The 21,193-nt window shown below is 38.0% G+C and overlaps 1 protein-coding gene across 1 annotated transcript; it reads right to left on the minus strand.

Annotated features, from left to right (window-relative positions):
* Nucleotides 1-19,484: 19,484 nt before the first annotated feature.
* LOC127528004 (uncharacterized protein F54H12.2-like) lies at nucleotides 19,485-20,786 on the minus strand. Its single transcript, XM_051928547.1, has one exon. It carries the CDS (start codon nucleotides 20,784-20,786, stop codon nucleotides 19,485-19,487), a length of 1,302 nt encoding a protein of 433 aa, XP_051784507.1.
* Nucleotides 20,787-21,193: the final 407 nt, after the last annotated feature.

Below are 21,193 nucleotides of genomic sequence, written 5' to 3' on the forward strand. Positions count from 1 at the left end.
CACTTATAACACTGCAAGATGCTGAGAAATTAATCCACGCTTTTGTTTTCAGTCAACTAGATTACTGCAATGCTCTCCTCTCAGGACTACCCAAAAAAGACATAAATCATTTGCAACTAGTGCAGAATGCAGCTGCTAGAATCTTAACTAGGAAAAGAAAATCAGAGCACATGTCTCCAGTTTTGATGTCACTACATTGATTACCTGTGTCATTTAGAATTGACTTTAAAATCCTGCTTATGGTTGACAAAGCCTTAAATAATGTCGCTCCATCTTATATTTCAGAATGCCTTACACCTTACGCTCCAAATCATAACCTTAGGTCTTCAAATGAGTGTCTACTTAGAATTCCAAGAGCTAAACTTAAAAGAAGGCGGCCTTCTGCTGTTATGCACCTAAAATCTGGAATAGCTTGCCAATAGGAATTCGCCAGGCTAATACAGTGGAGCACTTTAAAACACTGCTGAAAACACATTACTTTAACATGGATTTCTCATAGCTTCATCTTAGTTTAATCCTGATGCTCTGTATATTCAATTAATTATCATGATTATTCCTGGTGGCTCCAAAATCCGTACTAACCCCTACTTTCTCTTCTGTTCTTTTTCTGGGTTTTTGGGGTGGCGACCTGCGTCACCACTACCTGATCAAAGCACTGTGATGTCCCTACATTGATGGATTAAAGGCCAGAAGTCCACATGACCATCATCATCAAGTTCTTCCATGAGAACCTGGAATACGATGAGGACTGATTGAGATCATTTATGTTAGGTAGAATGCCTAGAGGGGGCTGGGCGGTCTCGTGGCCTGGAACCCCTGCAGATTTTATTTTTTTCCCCAGGCGTCTAGAGTTTTTTTTTGTTTTTTCTGCCCTCCCTGGCCATCGGACCTTACTTTTTTCCTATGTTAATTAGTGTTCCCTTATTCTAATTTTTATTTATGTTGTCTTTTTTCTCTTTCTTTATCATGTAATGCACTTTGAGCTGCATTATTGGTATGAAAATGTGCTATATAAATAAATGTTGTTGTTGTTGTTGGTTATGGATATGTGTGCAGTGAACTTTCATTATCTATCATTGCCGTGCTTAACATACGGCTCATCATTATTAAAGGATTAGAACTACCTGATTGATTGCAGACTGCAATTTTAATATATCATGCAAAAATGAAAATAAACTTTAAAAAAAAACTAGCAGAGTTTGCATCTCTAAGTGAGATGACTCCATCCAAGTGTTTACTTTATAACAGCGCAAAGATCTGGCTGGAATTGCTATATCTGAACTGAACAGCAAGTGAATAGCCATTAAGTGGTCAATGTTGTCTAGCGACTGGCTGTAAACTGATAATAAAATTCCACTCTTATCCTATTCATTTTTCACTGTAAGTAATTGTTACAACTGTATTTATATTCCTACATGTAAGCATATAAAAACTGTGTTATTTGTTCAAGGCTTTCTTCTTTTTTCTGCTTGTTTCTTAATGTCATTCAAAACTTTGACTTTCAAATATTTAATAATGTTGGATATTAGTTTGTATCTTGTGTTATAAATGTCATCTTTGTTTTTATTTCTATGGTATTGTTTTGACTATTTGTGGAGCTCTTTCAGCATTTGAAAGGTGCTATATAAATAAAATGTATTCTTCTTCTTCTTCTTCTTCTTCTTATTATTATTATTACTATTATTATTATTATTACACTGTGCTATGAGTTGTTAGAAGTGAAGTCTGTATGAAGTTTGAATGTTCTCCCCATGTGTATGTGGACTGATCATGTGTAACTTCAGATATTGTTTCACAGCAAAATATTTGAAGCGAGTCATTAAACACTCTCAAGTGCCAAAATCTGTTTATCGCTACATGTGTTGTTAAATTACATCGTTCCAGTTTAGGCTCACAGTAAGCTTCCCAGATTTTTCATATTGCTTATTGAGTGAAAGATCTCAAATGTTGCTATAACAGATGTTCAGTATTTAATGTAAATGGTATGATCGTTGAAATACAGTACATGCATGGAAAATCATTTATTTCTATTTCTACTATTACCATTATTAACACAGTTCAAGTAGTGATTTTAGCAGTTATTCAAAAAATAAGTAAGAATTACCTTAATAAAATATACATTTTCAAAGTTTTGGAATGGGTAGATGACATATAGTTCGCATTAAGAGATGCAAAAAATAATAAATAAAACAAGAGTATTTGTTTGCGGTGACCTTACTGCTAGCAAATGGAATTTCAAAAATAAAAAAGAAAGTGTTTTTGAAATTAAATAACCATTTGCAGGTTAAGATAACAAATGACACCAGAGCACACTTGTTATTTGATTCTGCAAATCAGGTGGAAGCCTTGAACTGTCACATTATCATAAGAAAATCAAGTTCTGTCACATACAGTAAAATAGTATGTATTAAGTTGATAGATTATCATTCATGTTTAACATATTTGACAATTATAAAAAATGTGTTTTTACACTTGTAAAACGGTGTCTGTATGACCATTTTTGATGAGTAATACAAAACTAATAACTTTTAGTTTTTGTTACATTTTAATTGCTGAAAAACTAAAGCTAAATAGAAACAAAAATGAATGAAAACTAACATTGGAAAAAGTAAAAATAAAGAAACAAAAATAAAATCAAAAACTAAATAAAAAAACAGTAAAAAATATCTTCAAAACAGAAGATCAGTGATTTGTGCACATGATATTTTGGCACCAGTCCCAAGCATTGAATCAAAATGCTTTCATTATTGTGTTTGTCATTTTGACTGTATATTATAGTGATGTATTCTCATTTAATCTCCAGTTAAGACATGCTCCTTACATCACTTACTGTCTAAATTTATAAGCTTGTTATTCACTTTGGAACCTTGGGTGCAGTACAGCTTCATAGTAGGAGTCAGTATTCTAGGAACCCAACACGCACAGACCCCTTGCTCATGTTTATTTGTGGATTAAATTGAATCATAACGCCCTTGTCACACTACATCAATTTTCCAGAAATTTTCAGTTTACATAATATTAGCCAGTCAGATGCAGATTTGGAACATCCAGTTGTATAGTTTACCACCCCCAGCAAGTCAGTCAGACTAGTCTGCAACGCTTCCAAACAAAATCAGACAGGTGTGACAGAATTTGTGTCCAATACAACTGCTTCTGGACCATTGAATAGCCCACTCCTATATTAGTGTAAACCCATTAACATGTGTATCTGTCTCTCAGCAGTTCCTTTCTTTATCATATGTAGCCAGATGTGATCTGCCCTGCTGTCTCTTATTTTCCCTTTTAAAACTCCCAAGGAATCAAGTAAATGGAAAAGATCTGCTTCCTTTTCTTCTGGTTGAGCTCACTGAGCCAGTTGCCCTTCTGCAGACATTGAATTTCCCTCAGGGGTATGTAATGCTTGTGTATATTGTATACTGTACTGTATGTACAGTATGCATGTATTTGGTTAATACATTTTAGTGCTCAGTTGGTGGTGCAATAAATCAGTTAGCAGGATTTCAGCAGCAAGAATTCCACAGGGACAAGATAAACAGAAAATCTAAGTATAAATTAATAAAGAGTGAAATCTATAAATCCACCACAGATAACTTAATACATACAGCCTACTCGTGTACCATTTTCCAACCTAAGAAGCTCCTATTATTCAAATGGTAATTTATTTATGTGTTTCCTGACAGCTTATTTCTAATATTAATCTCAGCCTTGCTGTTTTCTGGTAAATGTCAGAAATTATGTTTTTCTTTTTAAAGTTTTAACTGTATTAACACACAAATACATGTTTCATAATGTTCTTAATGACTTAACAATTTTATACCGGATTTGAAAGTCTACATTAATAAACTTCTATTTTCTGCCATTAATAAACAGTTTAATTATGACAAATATGCACCAGAACACACTTTAAATACAGAAGTTACTTAGAAAACTAACATTATTAATAAGGAGGTATAAACATTACATCAAGCAGAATATATGACATAGATTATTTATTAATCGTGAAAGTTAATATTCTAAAACTGTGCCAAGGTATGTTATGAATAAGACTTACAGTAAGTGGTAGTTGCCAATGACATGAAGTTTAATTATTTACTGTACATTCTCATCAGCAATAACAAAATTTTTCATATAAAATATTTTGAGAATGACCGGTGTGATGGTGTCTTTTTGAGATGAGATGTCTTTTGTGTGAAACTCAGATGTTTTCATGTGAATTTCCACCATGTTTTTGTTCTATGTTGCTTCATGGATTGAAACTGGCCCAGAGCTGGAGGGATTCAGTGCGTCTGATGTGACCATGCTGTAGCTGCGTTTTTCCAAAGTTACCAAAGTTCAGCAGCTCTAACTTAAAAAATGGGATTCAACAAAAGCATGACGCGCAGAAATGATTCCACAGGCAAAATATCTTCATTTTTAAAAGTTTAGTTAACTTTCAAAGTAAAACCGTTCACACAAAAAAGAAAATTAAAATAGCAAAAAAAAGAAAATTCTTACTAAGAAAAGTTCTGTTCAAAGCTTAAATCTTGTTACATCTCAAATCGTTACTATTTGCTTAACATTTCTGAACCATTTCAAAACGTTTCTGAACCATTTCTTGACGTTTCTGAACCATTTCTAGACGTTTCTGAAAACTGTATGCTTATCCCATTTCTAAGTTGAAAATGGGTCTTTCAAGTCCCTGTTTACTGCGACCTGTTCTAAACACAACTGAATTTATTTACTATGTAACAAATTTTAATTTTTATTTTGTTCTTGGGTACAAAGTGTGTTTTCCTAACCCGTTATGCCTAAAAAAAATAGAAAATAGCTGTTGTTCCACAAAAACTTTGCTTTTGTGATCAGGACAATGATATTTTGAAATTTGTCTGTTTTCGAGAAAATTCTCGATTCGCATTCAATACTGAGTAGTCTTCTAGAATATTCTTGAACTGTTAGAATTGTCCGGAAGTTTCTAGAATTTTCCAGAATTATCTAGAACTTTCGAGAAATTTTTAGAGCTTTCTAGAACGTTCTCGGACTGTCCAATAGCATTCATACAGTATAGAAGCACAGGTGACTCGAACCAACAATTCGGTTTATGTTATTTTTTTGATTTGATATAGATGGCATCAAGAGGTTGCTTGCATCCAGCAGATGCATTTTGCTATGTCTGTGGACAATTTATAAAGACAAGAGCGAGAAAGTATTCCGTGAAAGCATGTCGTAAGATGTGCAAGGCCTACAAGGCATACTTCGGCATGCCTGTCGGGGATCAAGACAAGCCCTGGGTACCTCATTTCACATGTGAATATTGCAAGAAAACTCTTGAAGGTTGGTACAGGGGAGAAAAGAGAGCCATGAAGTTTGCTATCCCGCGAATTTGGCGGCTACCGACTGACCACTCAAGCAACTGCTACTTCTGCATGGTGGATCCTACCAAACGTCGCACTGGCAAGAATGCGCCTCAAATCGTTTATCCAGACATTCCTTCTTCCATTGCCCCAGTACCACACTGCCCTGAGCTGCCCGTTCCCACTCCTCCAAAGAGGGATCAGCCATCTTCAGGAGACAGCAGCAAGTCAGACAGCGAGGAAGATATTGCAGATCCAGATTGCGGTTTCACAGATGCGGCTGAGGAGAGAAGGCCATACTTCCCTAACCAGAAAGATGTCAACGATCTGATCAGAGACCTTGGTCTTACCAAGTCCAATTCTGAGCTTCTGACATCCAGGCTCAAGCAGTGGAACTTGTTGGATGAAAGCGTGCAAGTCACAAATCAGAGAAAGCGTCACCAAACATTTTCCAACTTCTTCAGTCGGCAAGATGGGCTGTGCTTCTGCAACAATGTGGCCGGTCTATTCGAGGCTATAGGTATCACCTGTAACCCGAGTGAATGGCGCCTATTCATAGACAGTTCATCCCGGAGCCTCAAAGCCGTGCTGCTTCACAACGAAAACAAGTATCCGACTCTCCCTATGGCTCACACTGTGCATCTCAAAGAGGACTACACCAATGTCAAGATGTTGCTGAGTGCCTTGAAGTATGACGACTATGGATGGGAGGTCATCGGAGACTTCAAAATGGTGTCATTCCTGCTGGGCCTTCAAGGCGGTTTCACTAAATTTCCTTGTTTCCTTTGCCTCTAGGACAGCCGTGACACTAAGGCTATCACAGAAAGGACTGGCCACAGCGGACCGAGTTCTCTGTGGGGAAGAGCAACGTCAAGTGGGAGCCGCTGATAGAACCTCAGAAGGTGCTGATGCCACCACTGCACATCAAGTTAGGCCTCATCAAGCAATTTGTCACGGCTCTTGACAAGGAGTCAGCAGCTTTCAAGTACCTCCAAGATCTCTTTCCAAAGCTGTCCGAGGCAAAGGTCAAGGCTGGTATCTTCGTCGGACCGCAGATCAAGAAGATCATAGAATGTGACGAATTCACCAAGCCGCTGAACAGGACGGAGAAAACGGCTTGGAACAGTTTCGTTGCAGTGGTTCACGGCTTCCTGGGTAATCACAAGGCTGAAAACTATGTGCAGTTGGTTCGGACTCTCATAAAGAATTACGCCAAAATGGGATGCAGAATGTCTCTCAAAGTCCATATCCTTGACGCTCATCTTGACAAATTCAAGGAGAATATGGGAGCTTACTCAGAGGAGCAAGGCGAGCGCTTTCATCAGGATATACTGGACTTTGAACGTCGTTACCAAGGACAGTATAATGAAAACATGATGGGGGACTACATTTGGGGGCTTCTTTGAGAATGCGATTTGCAGTACAGTCGCAAATCTAGAACACCTACTCATTTCTGAACCTTTTTGAGTGGTTTTGACTGTCTTTCTCTATTTACCATGCAAGTGTTGTTCTTTATCAGACCGCATGAACGAAAAGATAAAAATTCCCTTGTTTTGTCACTATAAATACGAAATTTTCTGTGCTGTGGTCATAAAATCAAAGTTTGTGCTGAATGTAGTTGTTTTTCCATAGGCTTTAGAAGTAGTAAAGGAGCGTCACTTTTATACATCATAATTTTGACAGGTGTTTGTCCCGCCCCCCTGGCATTTCCGGTACTCACAGTCTGCCACTTGAGTTAATTTGGGTGTTTCCCTGCGCGCTGATCTCTGCCTGTTGTCGGGTGCGCTGTTTGACCGGCATCAGCCCTTTTGTCAGTCGTGCGTATGGAAAATGGTCGGCTGCTCTTAGCCTTGATCCTAAAAACTGGGTCTGTTCATCTTTGTGATCCGAACCGGTCCTTCGGGGCCCCCCCCTGTAAGGCGTCAAAAGGTAAGTCAGTGATTTTGGGGCGGAGCAGGCATCCTGCTCGTGGCTGCGCACAGCGCCGGGGTGTGTACAGAGAGTACAGAGAGCTTGAGTGAGCCTGCTCTTATCTGTTTACAGCGCCCGGGTGTGTACAGAGATTACAGAGAGCTTGAGTGACAGACCCCCTGCAAGAGGATGGAAAGGAAAACTTTAGAGAGGCTCTATTACACACCCAAGGAGCCTGGCAGTGCATCCCAAACACGTCCAGAGCATACCGTTACCTTGACAGCCATGTAAAACCATGCCCTTTATAAAGCAAGGCGTAATGTAGATACCAAAGTGATTTAAAACAACAAGTTTTATTGAATGAATCAAAAATATACCAAAAAAAAAAAAAAGTGGTTTAAACAATTTTTATTGAAGCAAAATTCCAAACATAGCAAAATAACATGTTGTCTTCACTTTCCGGGTTACACACTGTTATACATTAATTGCTTAAAAGTATGAATAAAAGCAGGTTATACAGTTGTAAAATAGCCACAGAAGCTTGTTTGAATATAGATTAGCAATTCAATTTAAAAAGTAGCAAAAATACAAGAATTGTATACACTGTTGAAAACACAAAATCAAATTGCAAACCAGGTCCCAACCCATCAGTGAGCCGGTAATACATCTAAATAAAATGTTTAAGCCAACACATGTTTAATATATTTGTATTTCACTAAATTATGTAAGCCTATTTTCTCTGTTTGGAACAGAGCCGACCACATAAAGCTGGTCTTCACAGGCTGAATTAGTTGTGCGTAAGCATCAATGGGTATCTCGCCCTTCTCAAACTCTGCTATAATATCATCCACATCATTCTTGATAGCTTTATGAAAACAAGGCAAGTTATACATTTTTAGCAAAGCACGCACACAGGACACAAGTCTATCCTTTCTAGCCCTTTCGAGCATAAATAAGCTCTGTTTATATGCAATAAATGGTTTAGTGAACCAGATATTACAAATGTGTCCATCTGGTATGCATTTGTTCTCTTGACATTCATCACATTTTTCCCCTAAATGTTCAACAGAGCTAAAAACATAAGCCCAGACGACTGAGCGACCGATTATGGTCATAATGAATCTTTTTTCTAGCAGATATAATATAAGGAGAATATGTTCTATAGGTATTACGTGTCACGATGGGTTGGGACCAGGTTTTCCTTGTTCTAGCTGCCGAGTCTTGGATCCTCTGACAACAAAACAAAACAAAATACAACAGTTAGTCAACAGAAAATATAACACATACAGGTCTTGTTTAGCATGGATAAGGCCTTTTGATTAGATTTCTGTAAATCGATGTTGGTTTTAAAAAATAACTGTAATGGTGATTAGAGACAAGTTGAAAAGCAGCTGCCCGAATCTTGGGTTTTGTTGCATGATGCATCTTTTGTATAAGCTGAAAACTGTTTACTACGGCAACAAACTGTTTCAGACAGTTAAGAATATAAATTTTAGTCAGTTGCACAATTCTTAATCCACACAGGGGTTTAACCATAGAAAACACCGTTTGAATTAATCTTTTAATACTGATCTGTTGACAGATGTTGGAAACACAAGGGTACATTTCCTCAGAATCAGATTCTAGTAAAAGGCAAGTGTAACCATCCTGAGATTCGTCACCCAAACGGCATGCTAAACAAGACCCCATTAATACACCTCTTACACAGGTGCTAACCACGGAAGCTACAACAGCGTTCACACAATGTTTCATTAAAATCAATCCGGCTCTGTGACTGCGATGGCTGTCAGGTGTTTGGGAAATTACACACAGGTCTTGAGACTTCAGACTTGATGTTGAACAATCTTTTAAAACGTGTTTAAAGACCTCACCGGCCATCTTAAAGTCACTCTAGGGAAAAAGAAAAGTTATATCCCCACACGAAAAAACGCATACACCTAACGGGCTATCAGTAAAACATAACAGAATTCTGGACAATATATCAGAAGCTATCTGGATAGCCTTCTCAACACAATCGTCTGCAGTGTTGGAACAGATATGGGCTATGCGGCTTAAAAGACACAAAAATGTATCACGTGTCATTACAGGAACGGTATTCCCTATTGATCTATAGATACATCTAGTCACACGTGAAATAGCCGGTATGCTTTTTACATCGGCCCTTCTATCTGAAAAAAGGAAACACTCCACCAAGCCAGGCATTCTTTCAGTAAGCCTTTCAATGTCACGCATTAATTCTTTAACATCAGGGTTTAAATCATCTTTCTTTTTAGCGATAAGACCTTTCAATGTTGCAGAAATTACTTCTTTTGCATAATACTTGGGCTCCGCACATGCAATCTGTCAAGTTAAAATAAAATAAAATGAGAACCTATTATTGTACCGCCCTGTAGATAGGGTTAACGGAAAATTTCTTAAACCCAGACTCCAGACTCACCATGTCCAAGGTCTTGTCGTCTAGGACAGGTGCATCAGTCTTTTTCACGCCAGATGTCGTCGGGCCTCCAGCCAGCCAGCAATCGCTCGGTCAGAAGAATGGTTTAGCTGTAAACAAGTGTTAGTGCCTCCATTCTGACCTTAATAGCGGTGGGCGATGCCAACCTGCTAAGTATCAGTCATAACGGAGTGGACACCTTAGCTCATCACAACATACCCAATTCTTGTTATTGAGGAGGCCTGAGGTTTTCGATGCAAAAATCGTTCTTTAAATATGCTTTTGGGCGAAGCTTTTTACAACGCTCGGCCAATCAAAGCCTTTAAAGATAAGATTTTTTTAAGATAACCCGCCAGCATATTTTTAACCAATCAATAAACACAAGCCTCATGTTAAGCTAGCCAATGGCATTACACCGGTCTGGTTCGGGCATGCGCTGACTGCAACGAGCCCGTCCCATGTTCATGCCAGCCAATCAGGATACAGACCTGTTGGCGGGAGTGTGAAATGTGTAAGGATTGAAGGCAACATGGCGTTGCTGTCAAAAAGTACGAGCGACTCTGTCTATGGAAAATGTATTAGCATATGGATTAAACAGCAACAGACAAAAATATTGTAACACATACAATAATGCTTCGGTTATTCGGGCGGTTGTTTTTCTAAACCAGGAGATTTCACGGCGCATCCGAGCAGAAGTGCAAAGTAAGACAAGTCCTTTTAAAATTGTGTATATTATCATGATTGTGCATCACGTTGTGATATGCTATTATAGAGCCATAATTTAAAGGTAAAATGAAATGCTCTTGTTGTCATTTTTAATACGTGCCATTTAATTTATGATAGGCCTATAAGTTGGTAAGACAGGCCAGGGCAGGCGGTCTTGTATGATAAATAATAAAAAAAAACAAAAAACCAATAAAGCGTTAATATTTATGTATATACAAGTCATGATGGTGTGTACACGTTTCATTAGTCTTTTTAACCCATGGTATGATGAACTTGTGCCTTAAAATAAGAAAAAAAAAAAAAATCGGCACATTTTGGTACGTATGTTGACCTTGTAGCGCTGCACACAGAGCTGTCATTTTCTAAGCCATCAGATCAGGGTTCGCATCGGAGCCGAAGAGCAAAATTGGGACATGTACTTTTAAATTCTGTATATTATTATGATATGATATGTCATAAATGAAATGGTAAAATGGAATTCTAGGTTTCTTTACAAAATTAACATCTGTTGCCGATCGTTGAGATAAGACGTGTGTACTTGACCCCGCGGGGCTTCTTGGAACATTCTAGAGGCACCCATAGAATAAAATTTGATAAAAAAATTCATTGGAATATACGTTTCACCGGCTGTCTATAAGTGATAACGATGTAACGATGGAACATTCTAGAGGTACCCTGATACATGACATAAAATGATAAAATTCCATGGAATATTTTTATTTACGTTTTCACCGTGTGTTTATAAACGATAATATTTGATTAATGTTAGATGGTTATCGGCCTAATATATAACTGACTTGAGCCGAATTACACATTAAAATATTTTAATGCATTCTGCATTCCTGGAACATTATGGCTCGCTTCTTAGATTCGGTTGAATTTGATGCTCAGCTTTCCGATCGACATAGAATTAGTACCGAATCGTCCGGTAAGATTTGTATAATATATATACACGTATAATTAGTGAAAAAAAAAAAAAAAAAACCTATTGGTTTACACCTTAAAGGTTATAAGGATATTTATATGTACACTGTTAATAATAAAAATACATCCACCACCTTATTATTATTTTTAACAATATTTCAGCACGTGAGAAATTGCTTGAATCTTGATTAACGACAGTCTCACCGAGAAAAGCCACCACAAAACCGCCAAGACGAGTTGCAACCACCTTATTAGGAAGTGTGACGGTACCTCGGCAACCTACAGGTATGAAAATAAGAAAAAATAAAATTTTGTTGTTAATATCAAAATCTAGAGTGTGTATGTATTTGGCGTTCACATCACAGACAATAAGGACCTGTGATCTTCAGGGGTCAGCCTGTATGTGTTTGTGCTTTATTTATTTATATTTTCTTTATTTATTTATTTATTTATTTATGACGTTATGATCTGCTTCTTATATCCTGTAAGTGCCTTGTGCATGGAATAGGCTCTATATAAATAGAATGTATTATTATTTTATTATTATTATAGCGCTCAATGTACCCTAGCGTTAGGCAAGAGCAACACATGGATAGGGGGCCCGGCTTGCATAACCCAGTGTGCAAGCCATTGATAAGAACTTTGCTGACCAACGCCCGGACGTGGACTGCTAACATTGCTTAGCCCTGTGTGCACCCGACTGATAAGAACTTTGCTGACCAACGCCCGGACGTGGACTGCTAACATTGCTTAGCCCTGTGTGCACCCGACTGATAAGAACTTTGCCGCCCAAAGGTCTCAGAAAATGAGCAAAACTGTATAGATGAAAAGATTGGGTGTGTGTCGCTATTTCGCGGGGCCCTTTTGGGTCGGCGAGCTTAATGAATTGCTGTACGTATCCATATTTATATTATATAGCTATTAAGATTGTGGTTGATTTAATTTTTTTTTTCAGATTTTGGGCAATCCGTTGGTAGCATTTCCAAAGGAAAGAAAACAGAGAAAGCAACAACCAAGTCTGGAAAAACCATTCATTCAGATGATAAAGTTGATAGCCGTGTGCATCATTTAATCGAGAAATGGCTGATGTGTGCTATTAGAATTATTAATTCATTTAGCAATAGACGTAAAGGTATACAGTTTTTATCAGCCTTTATCGAGGAGATATTATGTCCTCAGAGTAATATTTTAAAGAAATATCTTCTGACCTGTATCACAGGCATTTTTGATTCTGAGCACATACCGGTAGTTGAACTTCAGACAGCTTACCAAAGGCTGCATAGACTGGAAAGCGTGATCTTAAAAGATTGCACAAGTCTGGGCACCGGTTCTGGTACAAATTCTATATGACTAAGGCAAGCTAAAATGAAAGCTAGTAACACATTTTTAAATATGATCAGAAAGATCAAAAATAAATACAAACGGCTGTCTGCTTATCAGAAAAGGCGATTGAAATGTACCCGGGGTCCTAGGGCTAATAGAACAAGAGACCAAACAGATTCTTCGGCTCTTAACGCACATGTTGAAATTGTAAGGGAATCCGAAAGACAGATGAAAAGGTTTAGAGCTACAGAGCATAACTATGAATTCCGTTTTATCGATTTGGATAGGATTAAGTCCTATACACAGGCCATAAACATTGTCCATCAAAGTATTCAGGGTCTTTTAGATGCATTATCCCCGAATATTGCACCTTGCGATTTTGTTCAATTGCGATTTATTTCCCCGAGTTTGCAAAACAATCTTTATTCCCAAAAAAAGAATCTAGACAGCTTTGACGCCACAGGCTTTTTAAATTACGTGTCTCAGATGCTGCAAAGTAATACAGAAATTATTACAGATTCTTCTCTCCGATTTGTAGTAACCATTGTGAAAAACATGCGTGGTGGTGCAAGACTTAGAATTAACACATTACTCTTCAGTAAAATTATTAATACTAAACGACGTCTATTAGTAGATTTCTCACATCGGGGTAATTTATGTTTTGCAGGCGCTGTCATCCGCTTACTCAGTCGGAAAGGTAAACCGGATAGCTGCATTCTGCAAAAAGCTAGACAAATGCATAAACAACTGGGGTTTTCGGGTGACAAGAAAATATCTTTTTCAGATGTAGAAAAATTTGAGCGTCTATTAGATGTTTCTATAAAGGTACTATACATGCATGAGAGTACGTGGAAATACTTCACAACGGGTCCTACGCCTCCAAACTCTAAAGTGATTTTCCTACTCTTACACAATGAGCATTATTATGGGATTTTAAACGTGAAGAAATTTATCGGGGCTAATTATTTTTGCGAAATTTGCCATGCTGCTTATTCTCACAAAGATCGCCATGTTTGTGCCAATACATGCAGGGCCTGCCATGATGCTTCCTGCATTGAAGTAACAGGCTGTTTAACCAGATGCCGGATATGCAAAATCATCTGTCAATCAAACGATTGCCATGAGAGACACCAAAACAAACAAGCATGCCAGTGGAAAGAATACTGTACTTACTGTCAGGGTTATACAGAGCTTACCCAAACCGAGGCTATGTCCTCATTGTAAAGAAACAATCACAAGCTGCGACAAGCACTTATGTTATATGCAACCGTTATTAAAGAGTCCTGTGTCAAAAAAATATATATTTTATGATTTTGAATGTCGGCAAGACACGGGTATACACGAACCGAATTACATATACGCTTTTCACATGGATGGTAACACAAGCTGGGAATTTGCCGGAAACGAATGTGTTGAAAGATTTATATCAACTTTTATAGATAGTAAGTTTAAGAATTACACTTTTATTGCACACAATGCAAAATCCTATGACAGTTATTTTGTAATTAGTCAATTAATAAAAGAAAAAATGAAAATGGATTTGTTAACGATCGGTGGAAAAATCATGTCGATAACGGTGAAAGGTTTAAACATCAGATTCATAGACTCTTTGAACTTTTTAGCATCAAAATTGTCTAAATTACCGCAGGCTTTGGGTTTTAAAGGGGCTAAAGGATACTTTCCTCATTTTTTTAACACGATTGAGAACCAAAATTATGTCGGGCCTAGACCGGCTGTAGAATTTTATGGTGTGGAAAGTATGATGCCAGACGAAAAGAAAGAATTTCTTTTATGGTATTCTAATCACAAGAATGACGCATTTGATTTTCAAAAGGAATTAAAAATGTACTGTCGCTTAGATGTAGAGATTCTAAGGTCGGCTTGTATTTTGTTCAGACAAGAGGTTATGGAGATCACCAAAACGTCAAAGGTGTATTTAGACGAGCAGTTTCAGATCAAATACAAAATAATATCGATTGATCCTTTTCAATATGTTACTTTAGCGAGTGTTTGTATGGCAATGTTTAGACTTAAATTTTTGCGTGAGCAAACCATAGCTTTGCCGTTACAAGACAGTTATCACAGAATACAGAAGCGCTACTCTACACCGGCCATTCAATGGATCATGTATTTAGAGGCCCAAGATAAACTAGATATTCGGCACGCGCTAAAACCCGGAGGTGAAATGCGTATTGGAAAATATTATCTAGACGGCTATGCCGAAAATAACGGCATAAAGATGGCATTTGAATTTAACGGTTGTTTTTTTCACGGGTGTAATATCTGTTATAATGAAAAATCATGGAATAGTGTTACAAACACGTCATTCGGTTCGCTTTATTCAAGAACTATGGAAAAAGTTCACTACTTAAAAATGCAGGGTTTTCAGGTGCATCAAATCTGGGAACATAATTGGCGACAAATGGTTCGTGAAAACACCAGTGTGCAGAATTTCCTGAAAACCGCACGACTCCCAGAGGCTTTGAACCCTCGGGAATCTCTCTTTGGTGGATGAACAAATGCAGCACGTTTATATTACAAGGTTTGCGCTGGTGAAAAAATCCATTACTATGATTTTACGAGTTTATATCCATATGTGAATAAAACCAAAAGATATCCAATCGGTCATCCAAAAATTATTTATAAGGACTTTGGACCGTTAGAAACGTATTTTGGATTAGCCTGGGTGAGGGTGTATCCACCCAGAAATCTTCTATTCCCTGTTTTGCCATGCAAAATAAACAAAAAATTATATTTTACGCTTTGTTATACTTGTGCTGTGTCACAACAGCAGCGCCCCTGCACACACTCTCACGAGGAACGAGCGATAACCGTTTGCTGGACAACACCGGAATTGTTTGCAGCCGTACAGCAGGGTTACAGAATTGAAAGCATTTATGAGATATGGCACTTTGAACAAAGCTCTACTGAACTTTTTTCAGAGTATATTAATGCCCATTTAAAAGCTAAGCAAGAATCGTCGGGTTATCCTGAGAGCTGTCTAAACACAGAACAGTGTAAACTGTATGTGTCCATGTTTTATGAAAAGGAAGGTGTACAATTAAGTGAGCACCTGATTAAAAAAAATCCGGCCCGAAGACAAATTGCAAAACTTTTTTTAAATTCCTTGTGGGGTAAGTTTGCACAAAGACCTAATTTGCCACGGACATCTGTAGTTACGGACCCAGAAAAACTGTTTGAATTACTTTTCGCCCCAAACTATGAGGTATCTACTTGTGATTTTATTGATGATGAATGTGCGTGTGTGACTTGGACATATGATAAAGATTGTTACAATACACCTTCCAATGTTAACATTTTTATTGCGAGTTTTACTACAGCTTATGCAAGATTAGAATTGTATAATCTTTTAAACAAACTGAACGAAAGAATACTATACTATGACACGGATTCAATTCTTTATATTTCCAGAGCAAACGAGTGGGACCCAGAAACCGGTTGCTATTTAGGAGAATTGACGAGCGAGCTTCCAACAAATGAATACATCACAGAATTTGTAAGCAGTGGCCCGAAAAGTTATGCTTACAAGTTATCAAACGGTGAAACCTGTCTAAAAGTTAAAGGTATAACATTGAATGTTAAGAACTGTGAAAAGGTGAATTTTGAAAGCTTGAAAGAACTGGTTTTTGAGTATGCAGAAAATATAAATGGGTGTTCACAACATAAAAATATTAAAATCGAAGATATTGGCATTGTCAGGGTGAAACGCAACTGGCATATAGAAACCAGAAAAATAAAAAAAACACAGCAAGTTGTATATGACAAGCGTGTATTAACTAAACATTTTACGTCGTTACCTTTTGGCTATTGATACTGAGAAAAAAAAAATAATAATAGTAAAATAAAATAATAATGGACATTCGTTTACAACACCCATTTTCCTGTATCTTAAGCGGGGCGAGCAACTGTGGGAAATCTTTTTTTGTGAAAACATTGTTAGAATCCGGGACGGAGATGATGTCACACAAACCTCAAAATATCCTGTATTGTTATTCCGTTTGGCAACCTCTCTATACAGAATTAATGAAAAAATTCAGATGTATAAAATTTGTCGAAGGTCTCCCAGACTCTCTAAATGACGACACGTTGTTGCCCCGTGCTAAGATAAACTTGGTGGTTGTCGATGACCTCATGCAATCAGCCTGTAAAAGTAATGAGCTGGAATTGGCATTCACAAAGTATGTTCATCATAGAAATCTGAGCGTAATCTATATTGTGCAGAATCTTTTTTGCCAGGGAAAACAGAGCCGTACTATAGCTTTAAATGCAAAATACATTGTTTTGTTTAAGAACCCCAGAGACAGGCAACAGATATCAATATTGGCCCGACAGATGTACCCCAGAAGGTGGCGCTACTTCCTGGAAGCTTATGAGGATGCAACTAAGTCAGCCTTTGGCTTTCTACTGGTAGATTTAAATACTAATACGCCCGACGAGTTTCGTCTCAGAGCATCCATATACCCGTCGCAGCGCCCGGTGGCTTACGTGTTTAAAAACCCAAAGGATAAAAAATGTGATTTTAGTGGCCCCTGTGTCATTTTATAAAAGACGTCTTCCCGAACACCATGTCCTCCAGGATTAAACGAAATTTACAACTCATGCGATTGCTTATAAAGGCAAAACCAAAGCAGAGAAAGTCCATTTTGTGTGCAGCTTCTGATGATTTAATTCTGGCTATTTGTGAAATTGCGCTAAATGCAATTAAGGGTAGCCTACCATTAAATTCCAGACAGATCGGCATTCTTAAAAAGAAACGCATTATTATAAAAAATCTGAGCAATAAAAAAGTTGCCATTAAACGAAAGAAACGTATTATAAATCAGTCTGGTGGATTTATCGGCCAACTACTTGGCATAGCGATTCCTTTACTCACTGGTCTAATTGCAAATCGGTAAAAATGGAGCACGCTGAGAAAATGTACCTTGTACCAGAAAAACAACTGGAGCAGATCAAAACATATGCCGGTGAAGAAACAGATATGACAAAAAACACTATGCAAACGCTTGACCATGAGATGAGAAGTATTTTACAAAATAGTGCCCTATCACCGAATGAAAAACTGGAACTGTATTTTCACACTTTGCAGCGCTATCTGAGTCTATTGAGACAACGGGAATCACAGAAGTCTACATTGACTTTCATCCTACCAGAAACTGAAGCGCCACACCAGACCCCCGCATTGCAACCGACCACAGACAGGGTTGATGTTGTCATAAGAGACGTTTTGGATGCCGTCTCTTAGAGACACCGTAAAAATACGGAAATGCTAATTCGGAAAATGACACAAAACTCGACCACAACGTCCTGGAATGAAAGAGGAGAATTTTTATATAAAGGCACACCCGTTATTGGCACAAATATGATTGATCTGATCAAGTTCGCCACGCAGACAGGGACACTAAATAAGAGTGGAAAACCAAAAGGTTGGGATTTATTCTTTAACGCTATGGCCGAAATTAACGTGCCCGGGTCCATTTTTCCGAACTTGGGTGTTCGGGCTTTATTTCAAGAGATTAAAAATGACCCCAATGTGCTTCAAGCCAGCCATAAACAGCTTCGTCCTCCTGTATCACATGATTTTCCAACAAGGCAGGACAGGGCCTCCGGTTCAGTAGCTGAAACACCCAGGCTGGTTAGACAGATCAGAAAACGCCCAGTCTTTAGAAAAAGTCAACTATTAAAAAAACACACATGGCTCACAGTATGAATAAAAGTGTTTTAAAAATAAATGTAGAAAAATAGTGTTTTAATATGGCTGTTTATTAGTATGTATTATTGCTATTATTGTTATTATCATTTTAGATCATTTTGTTTGTTTGATTGTATCATGAAGCTGTGAAAATATTTTTACACCCTGTATTAAGGCTTTGAAAAATTAGGAAGCTGCTTATATCATATACAGTTTTATTTGGGTGTATTATCACTATTATTTTCATTTAGATGATTTCGTTTGTTTGATTGTATCATGATTCTGTTAACTGTGTGAAAAATGCTTTTACACTGTGTGTTATCACCATGTGAACATTTACAAATAAATAAAAAATATAATATTTATACAAACAGACCCTATTATTTTTTTATCTGTCTGATTATTGGGTTATTCACTATAATGACCACAGACACGTTTTATGTTGGTTAATATCTCATTTATTTATGTATTTTCAAATATGGGGATACAGATAGTTGCAACATGTTTTTTTTTTTTTTGTTTTTTTTTCTGCATATAATATTTTGCATATAATATTCAGCAAAAGCAAACACACGACTGACTTATTTCTGATTTCTGGGTAAACATATCCAGTTTCATATTTTCAGTTTGTCCCCTTTTTATTTGATGAAAATATCTAACAACCATCTGGTCATTTAGATGAACATCTCCTGGGTACAAGTCCAATATTTGGTTCATGGTAAGTCCTTTGCTTTTTTGATTCAGATAAAAAACACAGTGGTGACCACAACTGGTTGAGAAAAACTCCTGTAACTGAATACTGTTATAAGTGATGCATTTAGCATTAATCTTCAAAAATTTCATAATAACTTTGGGAAATATTTCAGAATCTGGCGGGGTTCCATACGAGTCAAAAAATTCAGCTTTTCCATGATTTGCAAGGTAAATGGCAATCCAGTGCTTTCCGGGTTTATCATGGGGATCTGTGTTTACGATCATAAACAGAGGTCTGTCAACCAACTTCTCCTTGGGCAGTTGATCTGAAGGGAATACATCCAGAAAATGGATGCGTGTCAGCGGCCCTGATGCAAGGGCGGTCCTGAGCTGCACAGTGTCCAGAGGCTGCATGTCTGAACATGTCTACGGCTTAACTGTAGTCGTAAATAACTTGCCGACGCATGTTAATTTCAATGATGTTGTCAAAAACTGCATACACAATCATATTCACTGTATCTTGCAGCGGTTGAGCAAATCTTATTTCGGCCCTGAGGTTGCCTGTTTTGATGAGTGAATAGTGTCCTGTTGATTCCATATCAGGGCTTAGGTTGAATGCAAAAAGTGAATAGCCTTTAGCAAACTCTTCACGATCAACTAACAGGGCCTTATCTTTCATCCTCTTGTCAGCGGTCTCCACCAGTTGAAAATATTCTCTGACACAGTGTCCACTAGCAAAATCAGGCTGCAGAGGCTTGCTGGGTATCTGCTCTCCATCCAGGTAAAGAGCCATGAAGTTGATGTTGTTATGTTTAAAATTAAAGGGGTTGTGTGTAAAGTTGCCACTGAAAGCTGCATTGTCAACAAATCCCAAAACAACCAATTTTGGCAGCTGTCCCAGAAACAGGTTTTCCTGGTTGCAGACACGGCTACCGGTAGGTATGCTGAACACTTTCATTTGAACCTGGTCGATTGGGTATTTTGCGTTGCTGGTCATCAAGGCCTCAGCATGACCCAGTCTGACTGCCGGATTGACTTGAACTCTTTTCACAAATAATGATGCTGATAATATGTTGACCTTAAATTGATCACCATTGCTCATCAGACAAAAGTCATCCTTATTTCGCACCAACTTTAGTTTTACATCAACCCCATTAATTAATAATTTCTCTTGAAAGAAGAGATCTGCATGGATGTGACCCAATAAATCAACCCTGTGGCTTCTGGACGTGTAAGCAGCCCTTTTATTGAACCCCAAATTTGGGCCATCCAGTGCAGTGGCTTCGTGGTGACCGGGTGTGTCTTTATAGAACAGTCCAGCTGAAAATTGTGTTTTCAGGGTCTCGTCTCCGTAATTTAGTACGGTTTCGATAAACGCTCGATATGGGTAACAGTTATTGCTCTGGCTGATCAATCTGTCCCCGATGGTGATGTCCACCTGACTGAACAAAGAAGCAATCGGGTAGTTTACAAGGGCAACACGTGAATCGGCGGCCAGAGTTGTTCCATCATTTTTATGTATTTTACAGCTTAAGTAGAGGAGTGTGTTGTTGAGGTCCAGGTATTGATCATTTCCGGCAATCGAAAACTCAAGTGGGGCATTTTCTGACAATGCTGTGAGAGGCGGCACTTCGGCATAGTAGCTTTTTTCAATGCTGGTTTGTGTTGGTGACAGCTGGAATACGTCCAGTTCCGATTTTGCACATTCATCTGACGCACAGTGTACAAAAGCCATGTTTAGAATATATAACTAGAATTTTGCTTAGTTCTGGATCTTCTCTTGGTTGACTTTCTTTTTCTTTTGGCAGAGTGTCGAGCTTTTTTCCTCTTTGCTGTCTTCCTGGGCCGTGCAGGTGGCCCGAGCAGTGCTAGATGGGGTGTGTGTCTTTTTCTTTTAAAATCCTCTCTTTATAACAATCATACCAGAACCTTCTTGTTGGGGTGTTGCAACTTTATTCATTACAGCACCAGCCACGTGACTCATGACATCATTAGCAATGCTTTTCGCTGCAGACTTGACATGAGGTTTAGCAATTTCTAGCCCACGCCTAAACAGAGGCACTGCTTTTCTGAAGAGAGCTTTAAAAATACCACCAATACCACCACCGTACTGGACAGGGAGACCATGAAACCCTGGTAGAC

Source organism: Erpetoichthys calabaricus, chromosome 5 (assembly GCF_900747795.2).
Source record: "Erpetoichthys calabaricus chromosome 5, fErpCal1.3, whole genome shotgun sequence".
Classification (NCBI taxonomy): domain Eukaryota; kingdom Metazoa; phylum Chordata; class Cladistia; order Polypteriformes; family Polypteridae; genus Erpetoichthys; species Erpetoichthys calabaricus.

What these genes read in the sequence shown, in the direction of transcription:
- LOC127528004 (XM_051928547.1), bottom strand. Translation starts at nt 20,786, where the DNA reads ATGGCTTTTGTACACTGTGCGTCAGATGAATGTGCAAAATCGGAACTG.